We start from the raw sequence: 18,294 nt of genomic DNA, 5'->3' as shown, positions 1-18,294 counted from the left end.
AAAAGAGCCCCCCTGATAGTGGCTGAGCCTTGGAAAATGAGACATGGGAGATTTAAAATCTCAGGACTCTGAAACTCCAGCCCGAGTGTATAGCACAGCACATGCATATTCAAACCTTCCCACACAGCTGTGGTGCCACAGCTGTGGAGATGGGGTGTAAGCTCAGCATCTGGTTAGCTGTGAAATAGTTTGTGATGGTGTGGTCCATTCTTGAATGAGAGGTAATGGTTTTAAACTGTGCCATGAGAGGTTCAGGTTGGATATTAGGAAGAATTTCTTCTCTGAAACAGTGGTGAGGCATTGAAATAGACTTCTCAGGGAGGTGGTGTGGTCACAGCTCCTGAAAAGTGGAGATGTGGCACTGAGGGATGCAGCTCAGTGGGCATGATGGGGATGGGCTGATGGTTGGACTAGTTGATTATTGAGGTCTTTTCCAGCCCTCAGGATGCTGAAGGGCCAGGCTTAGGGTCTGGGCTTCCTGAGAATAGGGATATGATTTATGTGAATGTAGTTTGTGGAGGACAATATCAAGAGCTCTTCAAACTGGAGGTGTTTACGGATGATACAAAGCAGCCCAAGCCTCAATGGTGAAACCACAGTAATTTTATCCTCACACAAGGGGAACTGAATTAGATCCTATAAGCCATACCACAAAGAGGTAACTCAGCCCACCATAAAGTGGCAGAGACACTTGGTTGCTGGAAACGAGAGGGAAGTGCAGACACGTATCAAATATCCCCTCATCAGGAACCTCTCTCAGAGTCATACTAACTACCTGTCTTTGCCTTCCTTTAATGAGATGTTAACATCTCCAGACGTTTGACAAGCAGCTGTGCAAATGTCAACATCTTCCTGAAGGAAGTTTAAATGAGTTGTGTACAGATAAGAAAATTGCAGCTGTTTTCAGTGTGACTTACTGGTTCCTAACAGGTGAATTAATGCTGGTGTTTTAGGGCACTACTATACCCATGGAGGTGAGAGATGGACAAAGAAACATCCCTGCTTGTGTAAGTCACAACCTGTGAGGTTGGTTTTAATTATGAGGAAGAAGGTTTTGAATTAGAACTCTGTTCTGGGGTGCTGGAGAAAAGCATTTCACAGGATCATAGAATCATTATGGTTGGAAAAGATCACTCAGATCATCTAGTCCAACCAAATTTCATACCCTGACTCTGTCACGGTCTCCCTTAATAGCTTTGGATGGTGCATTTGGCACCTGCTGGACATAGATCTGTGCCCATAAAATCCTTTCATAGGTTTCCTGGGCCAGCTGTGGTCAGGAGCAATGAATGCCTTGTACTTCCACTGAGAAGAATGCCCAAAATATAGCACAGAATAATACAATTTTAATACAGCTCCAGTGGGAACCAATCATCCCTACTGATCACAGTGCTTCTCAAAATACAGTATTTTTCACCAATTAAAGTGCACTATCAGGTCTTTCCCTGTGAGTTCCTACTGCTTCCAGGTCCACACATGGTGCTGTGGTCACTCTCTATTTGTCCTCTATGCGGAGCATGTGAGTTAGGTATTGTTTAGCTAGGGCTTGATAAACTACACTGCAGGCACCTCTGGGACAACCTTCTTCATCACTTGTTATGGCTACTGTAGAGAAAAAGACTTTATTGTGGAGCAGTCCATCTCATCTGGAAAACAGATATTTGAGAAAGATGATATGAACAGCTCCTGGAAAATGCCTATTTCTCTCCGTTAATAGGTCTTAACAGGGAAATAGTTCTGAAAAACCTCACCTGTTGCACTTAGCATCTGTTCAGCAAAGATAGACATGACATTGGCATCGACAGACAGAGCACTGAACTGGGTTTACTGAGGCACAGAGTTCTGTTTCTGCCTGCTAGAGCTATCTGTGAGTGAGATGGACCAGTGAGGGACATGGTTAGTGGGCCTGGTGGTGATGGACTGGTGGCTGGACTAGGTGATCTTAGTGTTTTCTTCCAACCCTTATGTTTTTATGATTCCACATGAGTCTTAGGTTGAACATACATGGGGAAAAACTACTTCTCACTTGGCCTTATTGATTTCTTATTAGGAGATAGTATTATTTTAGAATCAGAGGAGAACAGATTTTTATGTAACTCACTGCTGAAGGGTGTTAGAGTTTATTGGAGCTTTTAATTATACTGGCCAGGTTGGATGGGACATTGAGCAACGTGGTCTTGAGGGAGGTGTCTTTGCCTATATCAGAGGAGCTGGAACTAGATGATCTTAAAGGTCTCTTTCAACCCAAACCATTTTATGATTCTGTGATTAAAGAATAAATCAAAGCCATTTGTTACTATTGCAGGTTTAAGAATGATGCTCATTGAAATGAAACATCAGAAAAGCTCCAAGAAAGTATTTTAAGCACCTGTTTGGGTATATCTGAACTGCTGGAAGCTGGAGAGAGGCTTATATGGTTACTTCAGGACCCATCTCTGCTTCTTAATTTCTGACAATATTGAAGTTATTTCCCAGCAAGCATAAGAAACATAAGGTTTGCTAGGTGGGATAACAGAATAGCACAGGTTGGAAGTGACCTCTAGAGGTCTCTACTCCAATCCCTCATTGAAAGCAGGGCCAGCTTCAAAGCTGGACTGAGCAGTTCAGGACATTCTGCTGGGGAAATTTTAGCCACCCTGGTTGCAGAGATCTTGTCCTTTTATCCAGCTGGAGTTTCCCTTGTTTTAATTTGTGTCTGCCCTCAGCTTTCCCAGACCTTACTCTGCCTGCCACCCATCCACCATGCAGGGACAGAGGGGTTCCCAAAATCCAGATGCTTCACTGCTGTGTTTACCTCTGCCTCCATCCCTCCCTCCAGTTGCTAAGCGATATCTGCGCTCTCCAAAGTCACTGATACAGACCCTTGGCTGCTGCATTTCACTATTCAATTTGCAATTTAAATTCTCTGACAGGCAGAAGCAACCAAGCTGTTCACTTAAGATTGCAAGAAGTTATATTGAAATCCAGGAAATCGCCAGTGCCTCGAGCTCTTCATAAATTTCACTTTGATAGTAACAGAGGCAGAGGTGGGGAGAGAGAAGGAGAGAGAAAGCAAAGCAATAGGTGCTCATGTAGTGGGGGAGATGAAGCAGAAACAGTGGGGAATGATCACCATGGTAGGATTTCCTCTTTATACCTGCTGGTTATTGTGTCCTCTGTCTCCTAAAAGCTTGTCCTTCTTAAATGCCCCCACAGTATTGTTAAAACAACATTTTTCTTTAAAACTCTTTCCATTTCCTCTATCCTTTATTAGCAGTCACTGGAGAAAGGGATAGGTCGGTTCCCTTTGCATCAGTATTTTGCTACCTAAAACACCCACCCAGCAATCATTGTGGGAAGGGTGTCCATCCTGCAAAGCAGGGTGCTGAACAGCTGCTGCCTCTGTCTCTCTGGCTCACTGTGTATCTTTGTTGGGATTCACTTGAACCACATGCAGAGGGAGGGTCGTGTTTTGCTAATAGCTTGCCTGGGTCTCCCTTGCGCATGCAGATTGGTTCTGCGTAGGGAGGAGAGCAGCATCCTTGAATCAGATGGAGCTGTGCACAAATTACTGGGAACAGGCAGCTCTGGGAAAGAGGACGGAGTTTTGGGAAAGGGGATAAGAAGGTTCTATGCTGGGGGAATGGGAAGCTGCACAAAGGCTGGAGGCTGGGTCTGAGGATGGGAACTGGGGTACTGATGATGGACAAGGAGATCGGGAGCCCTCCAAAGCCAGCCCCAAATTGAATCTCATAAACAGACACTTCCCTGCATTGATATCCTCTCTGCATGGGCTCTGAGCCGTGGGTTTTTAGGCCAGCAGAGGGAACCCTCCACCGCGGATAGTCTGAGCCCTTGGGGCTGTTTGAGCTGGAGAAGTGGGCTTTCAGTATCTAAAGGGATGCTGCGAGAAAGAAAGGGTCAGACTCTTTAGCAGGGTCTTTTCTGATAGGACAAGAGGAACTGATTTCAAACTAAAAGAGAGGAGATTTAGACTGGATGCAAGGAAAAGCCTTTTTTACAGTAAGGGTGGTGAGGCACTGGAACAGGTTACCCAGAGAGGTGGTGGATGCACCATCACTGGATACACTCAAGGTCAGGCAGGATGGGGCTCTGAGCACCCTGATCGAGCTGTAGATGTCATTGCTCATTACAAAGTAGTTGGATTAGATGATCTTCAAGGGTCCCTTCCAACTCAAATGATTCTGTGATTCTATGAAATCCCCCTGCATTGGCAGGAATCTTTAGGTCAGAGGTGGGTAAGTACTATCCCAAAGGCCATCAGCAGAAACCAAGCAGCCACAGCCCTTGGACCAAAATCCTTAGTCATAACCCTTTTATGTGAGTGAATCTAATGCAATGACTGTCACTGAAGGGAAATGACAGAGGAACATGTGACTCATGTCTGTCTGTAAGGACAAGGTGACATCCAGCATGACCACATCAGATACTTTCTCAGAGGCTGATGTGCAATTTGTTCTTTCCCCCTTCACTGTGTTCTCCTCTAGCCACATGTCCCTTGTCCTAGGGAAAAAAATGATACTGTTTGGCCATACAACATTGTGTTGAAATTGCCATTTCTGGAAGCATTCAAAAAACATGTAGATGTGACACTGAGGGGCATGGTTTATTGAGCATGGTGGTGATATTTGCACTAGGTGATCTTATAGGTCTTTTCCAACCTTATTGATTCTATGATTCTAATCATGTCTTACAGGTTTCTCATCAAAGTTGGGAAAAGGCTGGTGGCCAGGCTCAGGGGACATCTCTGAAAGATGGTAAAGAGCTTTGTCTTTCACCTTCAGACTCCTAAAGTTCTCTGTTCTAGGAAATCTTTTCCCAGTCAGTCTCCCATAGGGTCTGCCTTCATCTATGACAATGTGAGTCAATCCTGGAGTCACAGGTTTCTTTCTATCCACTGGTTCTGGAGCAGAGAGACCTTGTATAATGTCTTAGTCTAAGAGTATAATTCTCTTTACCTGGGTGATGTTTTTACTGGATGAAACTACGCTGCAAACTGAATCCAATGGGCAGAAAATAGGACTCACCCTCTTGTATCCTTGTTTTCCAGGTGCTCTATAGAGTATCTCTGCATTTTTCCATTCTGAACATTTTCTATCAGTGAGTCACTCAAGTACCCTGAAGGCTGTGTAGGACTCGATTAAACTGAGAACAGCAGGGTGGTCAGCAGCATATCCCTGCAAAGCAAAGTCTTCCATTCTTAACCACAATGTTAGAATGATAGTAAAAAAAAACCAGTAAAAATAAAATAGTTGGCCAAAAGAAGATCATTTCTACTTCCTCTTCAAGCACTCTTCCAGAATGATGAATATCTTGTTTGCAAAATCACATACAAAATTTCATATTGAATACAGCACAGTGGGATGCTAGGCTAAGATCAGGGGTCCAAAGGGTCTTCCCCCTCTTTTGTGCAACTCAGGAAGGGAACTCTACTTTGCTGGCTCCTGACTTGGAGCTGCAGCTCCCACATTATTCCACTGCCATATGGTGACTCCCCTTTCTTCTCACTCTTCCTTTGGCAAAGCTAGAAGTTTTGGTCCAGACCCAACCCTCAGTACCTTATAGCCCTTCATGCCTTACTTCTGGTAGGGCTTTCACTTGTCTATCCATTTTGGCCTTTATCAGTCTTGAAGCCAAAGCTAAGTGCAGTGGATGCAGCACAAAAATGACCCCAGAGCCATAGCACATGCAAATATACATATATGTCTTCCTAATGACAAGCACATCACCAATCTCAGATGGACAACCATTAGCAGGCTTTTTGTGTCTTCATGGAGATTGTCTGGGATGCCATTCTCAAACAATGCATTGATTTCTTACGGAGATTGGTGGCCATAGTTAGCCTCATAAATGATGGTTCAAAGGGTGCCCACCTGCCTCTTTGAGGAACATGGGCTGCTGGGACTCACAGCACACACTTGATCCTATATTTCTCCTTTGTTTTTCCACAAAGGTTGTTCAGGTGTCTGAGTTCAGCTCTGTATCCCCACGAGGCAGTTTCTACCCTAGCAGCCAACAAACACTTGAATGAAATCCGTTTTTTATCTAATATGAATGCCTGCCTGCTAAAGGACCAAATACTGTTTACCTCTCCTTAATCTGAGTGTAGGATGCAACAGGCTCAGAGCTGGATTTGAAGTAGGAACTGCAACTATCCTTGTATGGCACTCTCCCCTCCGAGCTTAATGCTGGGATGGTGAGCCCGAGGCCCATTGCACCAGTGTTGGTCTTATTCCTCTGTTCCAGCAAAAACAAACAGACCTCTGAGGCGCAGCAAATCGATTCACTGCGCTATAACTGAATTACAAGCCTGAAATGCTCTCTCTCTCTCTCTCTCTTCCCTTTTCATCTTCTCCCTTCTGTTCCCTGCCTCGCAGAGAGAAGGGAGCTTTCCTCCCAGCAAAGCTGGAGGTGGATAGAAGATTCTTCTGTCCAAGTCTTTGCAGGTTGATTAACCACTGAAATTTGTTGTTGAAAAGCTGGACTTTCTGATTCCCTGTGAGAAAGTCATATATATATGTACACCCAGGCAAACACAGACACGTTGAGAAAGCCACAGGCACAGAAAAGCAGAGGAATTGTGAGTGCAGCCTGGGCTCATGACTGCTCAGCAGTTATTGTCTGGTCTAAAGTTGTCATCAAGTTCTCTTTGTAATCAGCAGAGAGAAATCAGAGCTGCTTTAGGGTGATTCAGGTCCACTTATCTCAGACACCTCTCTCAGAGGGGCTGAAATATCCCTATCTCTTTCCACAGTGTGGAGATAGGGGTGAGGCCAACAGCTGAGAAAAGAATTGGAACTTGCAGACATTAGCAGAAATGCATTTGGCCTCAGGAACCCTGCTCAGAACCTCTGCAGGCTCAGGTGAAGACTTGGCCACATTGTGTCTCATTGATTTCCAAGCAGCTGCACAGACGCAAGCCTTTCCCATTGAGTGCAAATGAGATCACCCATGCACCGCTCTCCATTTGACTTATTGCTGCAGAATCATAGAATCACTAAGGTTGGAAAAGAACACTAAGATCATCAAGTCCAACTGTCCACCTACCACCAGTACTGCCCACTAACCACATCCCTCAATACCACACTTGCACATAGTCTGCTTATTGCATACCAATGTCCATTCACTCTTTCTCTGCTGAACTTCCAATCCCCCAGTCCTGGTCCCCAGCTACAGCATCTTACCTTGGAAAGACAAAGCTGTCCAAAGTAAATGAGAAGCAGACTCGTCCTGCTCTCCATGCCCAAGGGGATGCCACACTTAATACTCAGCTCCTGCATGCGTGTGATAAATGGGATCCACCCAAAACAAATAAATAAACTCAGATGTGCACCAAAGGGGAACAAATTCCCTAGGTTATTCCTGTATTACTCAGTCATCTCAAGGAGAGAGCAGCTATCTGCCAGCAGTTGGCTGAATCATCAGCTACCTAATGCTGCTTGGAATGAATACAGATGCCCTGGAACTGCCTTGTGTGAGCAACACAGTAAAGACAGCTAAAGCAGCTTTGCTATCTCCAGAATAGTGACTGACAAATTCAATCAACAAAGTGACTCTGAAAGCACTCCTGGCAAAGTATGAAAGGGGAATTAGAGGCATTGCAAGCCTTGCTGCCCATTGCCTTTGCTAGGGAAAAAGACTGGCAGTGCCCCGGCCAGCTCGCTTGCTTTGTTCATTTAACATCTCCTAATTCATCACAGCCACTTGCTCTTTTGGTGATTCATTTTGTTGCTTTACTCACAGAGCCTCTATAACATGTGAGTATGCTTGTGTAGGGGCAACAGCCCTCTTCATCATATCTAATGGCAAGAGTCTGTCAGTGTGGGCCTGGAGGGCTGAAGAGAGAGAGAAAAACATGTTGGAATGGATGGGCCACCAGAAGCATTCATTTCAGCTATATTCTGGAGGCAATGAATCTGACTTGCAGGACTGTCATTTGAAGATGTGACTTGTAAAGAGCTCACACAAGACCTTAGAATTGGTGGCCCTGTTTCCCCCTGCAGAGCCTGAATGTCTCTAAGGACCACTGTCCTATGGGTGTGAAGTGGAGCTGGTTATATGGGCCATTTTCTTTCTTTTCCCTTTCATACTCTTCCTTTTACACACTCTCCTATTTTAACCCTTGAAGATGCTAGGGAAGTGAGATCTATTGTGAAGAGATGATGGCTCATCTCAGTAACTTTGTTTCATAACAGAACCTGTGATTTAGTCTGAAGGATGTCTTGGGTAAGAGCCTGCAATTGGCAGAAGATAGCTTGCACAGACTACCCTGGATATCATAGCTTTTGTAACCATGTAATTAAGATGCACTGCTTACCTTTATTCCAGTACATGGAATGTGGTTGAGGCTGATCCCGTGTCTGAGACCTGCTGCCATGGAGGGGCAGCCAACAAACTTTTTCTGGCAAAGTCTATTGGACTTTATGTCAAAGTGGCTGCAAACACACTGTCAAGTGGGAATGGCCAGAGGTAAAATGTTTGTGTTGTTCTTACTGGAACATTCCCTGAGCACTGTCCTGGGGAGCAACTTCAGCTGCAGGTGAAGACCCTCTTTGAGAATGACCATGAATTGGAAGGCAGGAATCAACCCAATGGGCTGCAACAGAGATTACTTGGTCTACTGGTTTTTATGACAGCACCAAAAACATCCTGGTTGGACAGAGATTTGTTGCAAGCTGGCACTAAGGCGTGCTTGTCCCCAGCAGGAGAACAAGTAGGATCTGGGCTCTATAGCAACAGATGCTTTGGGTAGGAGGGAGCCCAAAACTTTGGCACATGGAAGGGTTTTGGGTGCTTGTCCTCAGCTGTGGGAGAGGAGGAGGGGTGTTGCAGAGTGAAAGGCTTGGCAGCAGACAGTTCTGCCATGAAGGGAGAGAATCTCTCTGTCGCAGGCTGGGAAAGAGGGTTTAAGTATCAGGTTGCCTGGCAATGGATTTCAAGGCATCAGAAATTGCTCTGATCTGTTCAAACAGTGTACTAGTTCAGAACAAAGCCCATCTCTGGCACTTTAAAGATGGGGAGGATCTGCAGACTGGATATGTATCTCCTGGCAATGGGAAACTGTTTCTCCTCCCTTTCCACTGCACCAAGTCACACTTGGGATGCTCCAGTAAAGGCCAGGCTCAGCCAAACACTTCTAGGACTAGGAATTGTGGACCAGGACCAGGAATTAAAGTTCTGGTGTTGCAGTTTGAGAGTCCAGCTTGATCTTGCCTGTATGTTTACATATATTTAAGACAAAAAATCCAACAGAACACTGTCCTGCTCTTCCTACCCAAATCCCTTCCCTTACAGTATTAAAACCATTGCATTTTCTCAGTGGTTCAGCAACACACAACTGAACTGACCCTACGCCATATATCCTGCCCCAGACAGTGGGGTTTGATCTCTACAGGTCTTGTGGACTCCAGCTGCCAGAACAGCCTCTACCTTCCAAGCTCAATTGTACCATATGGTTGTACATTAACTTAGAGCTAATTGCCAGGTAATTAATCCAGTTTTGCTCATTCAATTTCAGTTCCCTTATGCTTCCAGTTAAAAACTCACTTGTGTCCCACTATAGATCCTGGTGGAGAGCCCTTGCTTTCACCCTTGCTGCAGTTGTTGCAAGAGTGTGGGATGCAGAATGGAGCAACAATACCCCTTTTTAAACACTTATCACTGAGTTTTTCTTCAGAGCAAAGCACCACTGAATCCCACGAAAAGTCTATTTGGGGGGAGGCAGAGAGGTAAGAAATCTTTCTATCCATCCTAGAGTGTCTACATTTGAGTTGGATGATTTCCTTTTCAGCCCTCGCCTCCCTATTGTTTTAAATGACAGAAGCTGCCCTGGAAAAGCCTGTGCTGTGCAAGAAGGAGCAGCGGGATGCCAGGAAGCCGAAGCGGCGAATCATTGCTTTCAAACGGCACTAATAGGAGAGCAGGGGAAAACTTGTCTGCGTTCAGGTAGAATGAGTTAACTCTGTGGGGCGTCCGGCAGCAGCTGTGTCAAGGAAAGGGAAGGGGTTGCAAAGCCTCTAATAACTTTGGCAAGGACGGCACAGGTTGCAGGAGGGATGGGACATGCTAGGACCCATGGATATTCATTGAACTTGGTGCAAAGCTGTTTGTCAGCTCAGGGAGCTGCCACGCCAGCTTCACGCTTGCTGCCAGCACAGAGGGCCTCAAGGGGCATGAGGTAATGCATGCATCTTCTGCAGACAACAGGAGCTCATTTCCAGTGGTGGCAAGCGCCTGTCAGCCTTGCAGAAATGCTCAGCCTGTTTGGAAATGGTGAGATAATCCCCACAGCATCCCAGTGCAAGGAGAAAGAAGGGCAGGCGTAGACCTTTATCAGTGCCAAAGCAGCAGGAAACAGCTTCCAAAGAGCTTTCAGTTCTGTCAACTAACTCCTAGCTATGGTGGGGGATCCAACAGCCACATTTTCAAGCCTCAGTTTGACTGTGCCTGTGTTAAAACCCCTCTGTGTGACAGATGCTGCTGTAAACACAACACATGCATGGAGGGGTGCGATCAGCCTGCAGAGGGTGAGTGGTCATTTTGAGAGTCAAATGGAAGGTTCAGAGCTAGAAGGAAAGAAATGGAAGAAACCAGGGCATAGGGTGCAGTGTGTTTTCAGCTCTAGCGGTGGCAAATAATCTTATGCATGTTGATACTTTGGCTAAACACAGACCTGTGAACATTGAAAAACATGCAGCCGTACTTTCCATTGTGATAATAGAATTTCAAAGTGGTTTTCATCAATTTCTTGTTAAATTTGCGACTTTGGTTGACATAAACACATTTTTCAAGAGGGATGTATAGGGCTGCAATCAGATATTCAACTCAAAAATCTGATCACACCTCTTTACCAGAGCTTATAAGAGAGATGAATCCCTTGCTTCACAGTCACGCCTTATTCATGTCACCTCTTTTTGGCAGCGTGTACATTTGTGAACAACTATTGTCACAGATGGAGCAAAGGAAGAGTGCAATTTCACCATCAAAAATCTCTGCTGAACATCGTGAGAGCTCAAAGAGAACTGCAGCCACTGCCATCAAAACAGGCTGATGTATCAGTTGTGCAAAAGTAAGGTCAGATATCCTCCTAGTTTTACGGTTTTGTTGCTCTTTTTTTGCTCTTTTAGTACAAATATTAAAAATTGAACAAAGTCTTGTTAATCGTATACGTTAACTGTACCATATATATTGTATGAGGGCTGCTCTGAAAGTAATACCTCCTATTTTATGATGCTGGTTCATGATGCCAGAGGTGGATATTGGTGGGATGGCAGCAGAGGTTGAACTTTCCCACCAATATTCTGTTACATTTTGTTGCTGTGTGACAGATGGCAGCAGAGGGGAAGTCTGACTGTATGGATTCCAACATGGAAATGCATATGGAGCCAAGTTGTGTCATTGAAATCCTCCTAGTACAAGTCCAGCAGAGGGCCACGAAGATAATGAGGGGCCTGGAGCATCTCCATTATGAGGAAAGTCTGAGAGACCTGGGACTGTTCTGCCTGGAGAAGAGAAGACTGAGAGAGGATCTGATAAATGTTTATAAATATCTAAAGTGCAGAATGAGGCCAGACTGTTTTTAGTGGTGTGCAGTGACAGAACAAGGAGCAACAACAGCCAAAACCTACAACATAGGAAATTCCACATAAATATGTGGAAGAACTTCTTTATAGTGAGGGTAGCAGAGCGCAGCAACAGGCTGCCCAGAGCGGCCTTGGGATCTTCATCTTTGGAAATATTCAAGACCTGTCTGCATGTCTTCCTGCATCACCTGCTGTAGGAAACCTGTGTTAGCAGGGGGTTGGACTCAATGATCTCTAAGAGATCCTTTCCAACCTCTGCAATTCTATGATTCAGTGATTTTTTTTTATATCATTTTTCACACCTGCTGCTGGGCACACATTGCAGCAGGGTAATGTGTTTAATCCACTATGAAATGGGGAAAGGGGGACATTCTGGTGAATTCACGTTTCTCTGCACATGCTTTGTGTATGTCATAGGACTGGGGGCAGAAAGCAGGCCAGGAACAGTCAGCAAGAGGAAGAGATACCTTAAGATGATTCCACTTCCAAAGCCTATGTATCATCAATCCACATCCTAAAGGAATAACTGGGGGGAAGTAGGAATGTCCCAAACCAACACTGTTCCTGAAGTCTTCATGCTATGAATGGCACACCACTGTTCTCCCACTCCCATGTCTAGTCAAACACCTTGTAAAATATGCCAGCAGGCACTGGCAGATTCTGGGGCTTCTTGTTTCTTGGAGCAGAGGTAGGAGGTGACGCGCAAGCAATGAGTTGATTTTCATAGTGCTCAGGCCCCAAGGGGGTGTTAATCTGCACCTGGGAAATGTCAGATCCAACCAGCAAGGCCCTAAAGGATTGTTTGCTTTTCAGCAGCAGGGGAGTGGAAAATGTGTAGCTTGCATAGGCTTGGTTGAGTCAGAAAAGAAACAGCTATTCCCCTGTGCCATCTGGGACAAGCAGGATGCAGTGATTGCAAAATGGATGGAGGGCCATATTCAGGCACCTGCACTGTCTCTCCGGGGAGCAAGAGTCTGGCAACAGCCAGCAGTAGGATGTCTGAAATGCCTTCTCCTTGCTTGAGTGTAGATGTCCTTGTAGCTGGGAAGATATAAGTTATTATGAGCCTACCCTACATCCTGATGAACAGCCCCTTATACCTCAATCTCCCTGTGAATCTTTCTGCACAGCTGAGAAATTAATCACAGTCCATACATAGACACACATACATACATACTCAGATATGTGTATATACTGAGAGTAGGAAATTCCTTACAGAAAATAAATAAATAAATAAAAGCCTGAGAAGAAATAATTTATAAACTCACTTTTAATGCAATGAATAATTTAGTTCAGAAAAGAGACAGAAGGGAAATTTCAGAACCAACAGAATACTGAGTTCAGACAATGTCAATATGAATGTTTTCCTTGTTCCAATCTCTTGTTTCAGAGTGGCATTTTTCACTCCAGAAAAGAAATTTCTAAAAGGACGAGGGGTAAAAGTGAAAACATGCAAATGAAGAACATTATTTGTTCCATTTTTAATTAAACGTTTCATTTTAAAATCCAACGTGAAAAAAATGAGGCCTTAGTTTCAGGTCAGTGTGTCACAAATACAGCTTTTCCATGTTTTCTTTGTTCATTCCTCTTTTAAAATACTCTTATTTGATCAAATCCATTTCTAGTAATAGGGCATAGGAGAACACTGGCCATGTAAGAAGAGGTTTTCTGAATAACAGTTTTAGGGTATTATTACTAATTCAGCTTTTCTGTATCACTATGAACTGTGTTCATGCAATCAAGCTAATAAAAATGTATTTTCATAATGTTGTTTACATTTAAATAAGGCTATCCATAAGTTCTTGCCCCCTTCTGTATATAGCTGGGAAGAAGTTCTCATCATAGCTTGGGTAATAGTATGCACCCAGTTAAGACTGAACAGGTAGATAGATAGATACATGGATAGATAGATGGGCCTTAGTGTATTTACACCAAATTTATACATCCCACATAATCTTGTTCTTATAACTAGAGAGGTGAGAAGGGAGGTCCTCTAAAGATGTTCTTCAGGTTTAGACCAGACCAGAACAGCAGTACTTCTTGGTAAGGATATGAGACCAATTTTAAAGCTTTAAAGATGTTTTGGATATTGACCCGAACTGAGCGTTGAGTGCTGTGCTTCAATGCAGACCTGCATTCCTCATTAGCAAAATAGGGTCAGGAGCATAATAGCTCCCAGTCCACAGTGACAGTAGGGCTTTTTTTTCAGATCTGCTGAGGTGAACCGCAGAGTACTACACTAATACTGCAACTATACAGACACTGTGATATTGTAGACCCACTTTGGCTATCCCACTCAAATTTGAGGCCATGATTAAACATATGTACCTGGATCCTTGAAAAACTGTTACGTTGCCTTGTAGATTTGGAGCAGTTAAAGCTAAAACAAGATGTGTACTGAATGACTACTAAGGACAGGATTAGGCCTGTTTGGAACTTGTATACCATGAGGACCTCTATCTGGAAGAATTTGGGCTGAATTTATATTCATTTTGGTTGAAGTTATACTGCATTTCATTGGCAAATACTTTCTCAGAAAGAAGCCATTTATTTTTCATGTCTCCTCCTGATCTACTTAGCCAATTCACTAAGCCCAGTGAAGTGATCTTTCCATGCACTTGTCCAAGAGAAAAGTACCATTCTCCTGAAGAAAGGGCACTTCCTCATAGCATCATCACAACACCCTGTCTTTGAACCTTTGAGCATCTCAGTTTTTATCTATGGGTTTTAATAAGCAGTGAGGTATTCCTCCTGGGAGTTTTTTCAGGCCTTAATGACATCAAACATTTTCCCTTCTATCTGCATTAAAGACAGATTTCCTCTCCAATCTCTTTACAGATGTTAACTAGACATTCTTAGCAAAGAACTTGTTTAGGGGAGCTTGAAGGTTTGAAAGCTTGTAATGCTACTTGAATAGGGGAAGTTGAAAGGAAAACTTATTTTTGTTGATGAATACACATTTTAGCAATCGTGCTCTTACTTTCCCTACTGTCCAAAACACAAAAGTAGACTGGAGGAGTTAAGCATCTGAGACAAACAGTGAAGATAAAATGTTTATTTCTGGCTTAGCTAAAACCTTTAGCATCAACAGAATCACGAAAGTATCAGCCATGACCACCAGAAGACCTACTGCTAAGCTCTTGGGAACAGTGCTGCAGCAGAGCAGGTTACTGAAGAATCATGGAAAGATTTGGGATGGAAGAAACCTTTATGTTGAACTACTTCCAACTGCCATACAAAGGTTGAAACTCGAGGCCACTTATTCTCATCACTGTCCCGGAAGGGTGATGTAACAACATCTTCTCAATATCATCTCCAAGAAACTGGAAGAAGGTATCAATAGCCATTATGCCAGAAAATGCACAGAGAGCAATTCCATCTGCCCTGCGCCGAGGAGGGGGAATGCATCACCCAGTACTTTGGAGAGCACAGGTAAGGGCTGTCAGCAGCAGCCATCTTTTATTTCCTATCCTTTCTATCACCCATCTTCCATCAGACCATGCAAAAAGTCACTCACCACAAACACTAGACACCAAATATGCTGTTATCTAGCAATCTTTACTAGACCATGCAGAAACATAAACTAGACTCAGATCAGAAGTGCTAGCGTGGGACCAGGGCTACAAAGAGTGGCCAAGGGACAGCAGCACTTCAGCATCTGCCACGAGGAGCAGTGCCAGCAGGTTGAGGGAGGCCATGCTTCCTCTCTGCTGCAAGGCAGCACCGGGTCCTCAATCTGTGCTGCCTGGAAGGGCTGCCACCCTCTTGCTTGAGGGCCTGCGCCCACACCCACTGTGAGGCAGTGACCGTGATGTCACAGTGGGTGTCAGGGAGTGGCCATTGTGACATGATGCTGGGAGCAGAGCTAAGGCTGCCGGGCTCAGCCTGAGCATCAGTGCGGTTTGGTGAGGCGTAGAGAGAGCAGTGACTCTTGCAGTGCTCGCTGTTAGCGCACATCATGTCCAATAGGAAGAGGAAGGCCTCCAGCTCGGAGGAGCCAGGTGAGAGCACAGCATCCCTGAGCAAAGCTACTGGGCAAAAGGGTGCTGGGTATCTGCCTGTGGCTGAAAGGCTAAGAAGGGACAGGCAGGGACTCCCCAACAGCTGCAAGGCAGGGCCCCTCAGCTTCATGGCAGGTGGGCCCAGCTTGGGCTGTGTCTGCCCACTGGCAGCGTTGGGCCTGCCATGGCCCCTTCTCCTCCACCGCCTTCAGCCAGCACAGCAGGCACAGAGCAGGACTCTGGGGACAGCCCTCAGGGACACCTGGCTGTGCAAGCTGCTCACCGCTACTCACATTTGCTCTCTCCTCTGCAGTGTGCATGCTGTGTGGCCGGGCAGATGTCGACCCGAACATCTGTGGGCACATGATTCATCAGAGTGGAATTCACGTCCATTGGTTGTGCTTGGTGAGTTCTCCCATGGGCTCCTTCCTGATCACTGCTAGGGGTGCTCCTTTCCTTCCTATCCTAAGGAGACCTTGTTCTTTTCCCTCCTACAGGATCTTGCCAGCACCGTTAATGAAGCAAGAGGGACACGGTCGGGAAGTGAGGGCCGCCTCCCTCTTGCTGCCATCAGACGTGCAGCCAAAGAGGCAACCAGGAAGGTGAGGACTCGTACAGAGCAGGCCGATTTGTGCCAGGAGAGGCTGACACCAGCTTAGTCTGGAGCCAAAGAAGCCATCGCAGCCTTTCCACTGCCTCTGGACAAAGTTAGGGGATGAGTCCTGTCCACCAGGCATCTTTGTAGAACATGACCCAGCAGTGTCCACGTCCTGGGCCCTGCCCAGAGATGTGCGGCCAGCCACAGAAGCCCAGAGCCTGCTGTTGACAGGGTTGTTCTGCTCATTCCAGCAATGCTGTGTTTGTGGAGAGAGGGGTGCTACCATCGCATGCGCAGAGAGAGGCTGTGAGCGCAGCTTCCACCTGCCCTGTGCCAGGATGGGGAATGCATCACCCAGTTCTTTGGGCAACGCAGGTAAGTGCTGTCAGCAGCAGCCAAGCCAGGGAGGAACTGCAGTTTACACCTCCCGGCAGCCTGAGCAGGGCCTGGAGCTCCCTTCCTGCTCCTCTGCCCTTCTTGCAGCACGTCTCACGCTGCCCATCCCTTCCATCTTCCCCCAGGTCCTTCTGTTCGGAGCACCGTCCTCGCCAGGAAGCTCAGGAAGCTCCACCTGAAGGCACCAACTGCCTCATGTGCCTGGAGCCTGTGGGGGACACTGTGTCCTACCACACCATGGTGTGTCCAGCGTGCAGACACGCCTGGTTCCACCGGGCCTGCATCCAGGTAGGAGCCCTCCCCTCGCCCTGCAGGCACCGCAGGTGCTCAGCAGCACCAGGCCCGGCTCACACTCACACTGCTTCTGCTTCTTCTGCAGCAACTGGCCAGGAGTGCTGGTGCTTTCTGTTTCCAGTGCCCCAGCTGTCGGAATTTCGAAGATTTCATAGTAGAAATGGCCCTGCTGGGGATCCGAATCCCAGTCAGGTTGGTGCCCTTCTGCCCACTTCTGCTGACATAAAGGCTGTTGTGCTGGGCCTGTCCAGGGGCTGTCTTGGCAGGCCTGGGCCTTGGCTGGATCATGAGCGTGTATCCCACCTTCATGGAGAGGCTGGGAATGGAGTTGGGGTGAATGAGATGGGAAGACCTTGGATCTTATGCTGCGGGCACTGGGGGCTCATCACTTCCCCTCCCTTCTCTTGTAGAGAGCCAGAATGGGAGCAGAATGATGCATACGCATCACTTCTACAGAGGCACAGCCGCTGCGATGCCAGCGAGTGCCTTTACCCTGGAGGCAGAGAGCAGGCAGAGAGAACAGGGTGAGTTACCTCAGCTGCCCTCTGGGGCTCTGCGTGGCATCGCAGCCTCACCACAGGCTGGGGGAGCACAGACTGAGCACCAGAGATGTGCTGTGCTGGGCACTCCCTGCCTTGGCTCACTTGCTACTCACAGCCACAACCCCTTTGCTTCCCCAGACCCTGGCAGCTGATCCTGTGCAGCTCCTGTGCTGCTGAGGGGACCCACCGTCGTTGCTCCCACTTGAGTAACACAACAGCCAGGTGGGAGTGCAACAGCTGTGCTGGCCTGGGAACCGGTAAGAGGCAATCAACCGTACCGTAGCCAGGCAAGGCCTGGCAGCAAGTGCTCAGGGCAGCTTTGCTTGAGTCTGTCTGCCCCAAGAGGTCTGGCAGATCTCACTGCGGAGCTTCAGCTTCATCCTCATAACCTTCCTGCCTCCTCTTACAGTCTCCAGTTCTGACACTGAGAGCGACAGTCCCAGCGCTGCCGCTCAGAGGGCTCAGGGGCCATTCATCATCTTCGTAGAGCCTGAGAATATCAGCTCGATGCCTTCCAGCCAGGTAGCACCGGGGACGTCACAGACCTCCCAGCTGCCTGAGCACAGCAACCTGCCTGAGACCGAGCAGGAGACAAGCAGCCCACGTCCATCTGAGGATGGGGCTACCTCGGAGCAGCTGCGAGGACGTCGTGGGCGCAGAACAAGAGCAGCCCAGAGGTCTCAAAGTGGTTCCCGAAGATCCACAAGGCGGAGGGCATCCAGAACCTGCAGGGCGTCTCCATCAGCTGCCGCAGAAGACGTCCCAGGCAGCGAGGAAGAAGCGGCACACGAAGCCGCTCCCCGCTGCAAAGTCGGGCCGCACCGGAGCAGCAGAAGACGCCATGCAGCAGGCGAACGCCAGCTCAGGGCGAGCCGGAGCAG

At 46.8% G+C, this 18,294-nt stretch overlaps 1 protein-coding gene across 1 annotated transcript; it reads left to right on the top strand.

Annotated features, from left to right (window-relative positions):
- The first annotated feature begins 15,427 nt into the window (after positions 1-15,427).
- LOC107313574 (PHD finger protein 7-like) lies at positions 15,428-18,156 on the top strand. Its single transcript, XM_032449172.1, is given in 9 exon segments — positions 15,428-15,583; positions 15,897-15,988; positions 16,081-16,185; positions 16,433-16,511; positions 16,514-16,556; positions 16,703-16,865; positions 16,957-17,063; positions 17,282-17,395; positions 17,552-18,156. Coding segments are annotated over 9 exon segments (891 nt in total). The 5' UTR covers positions 15,428-15,540; the 3' UTR covers positions 17,697-18,156.
- The last annotated feature ends 138 nt before the right edge of the window (positions 18,157-18,294 follow it).

The sequence above is a fragment of the Coturnix japonica genome, chromosome 1 (genome assembly GCF_001577835.2).
Source record: "Coturnix japonica isolate 7356 chromosome 1, Coturnix japonica 2.1, whole genome shotgun sequence".
Lineage (NCBI taxonomy): Eukaryota > Metazoa > Chordata > Aves > Galliformes > Phasianidae > Coturnix > Coturnix japonica.
The sequence above is the reverse complement of the archived record's forward strand: the minus strand, read 5'-3'. Positions and strand labels throughout refer to the sequence as shown.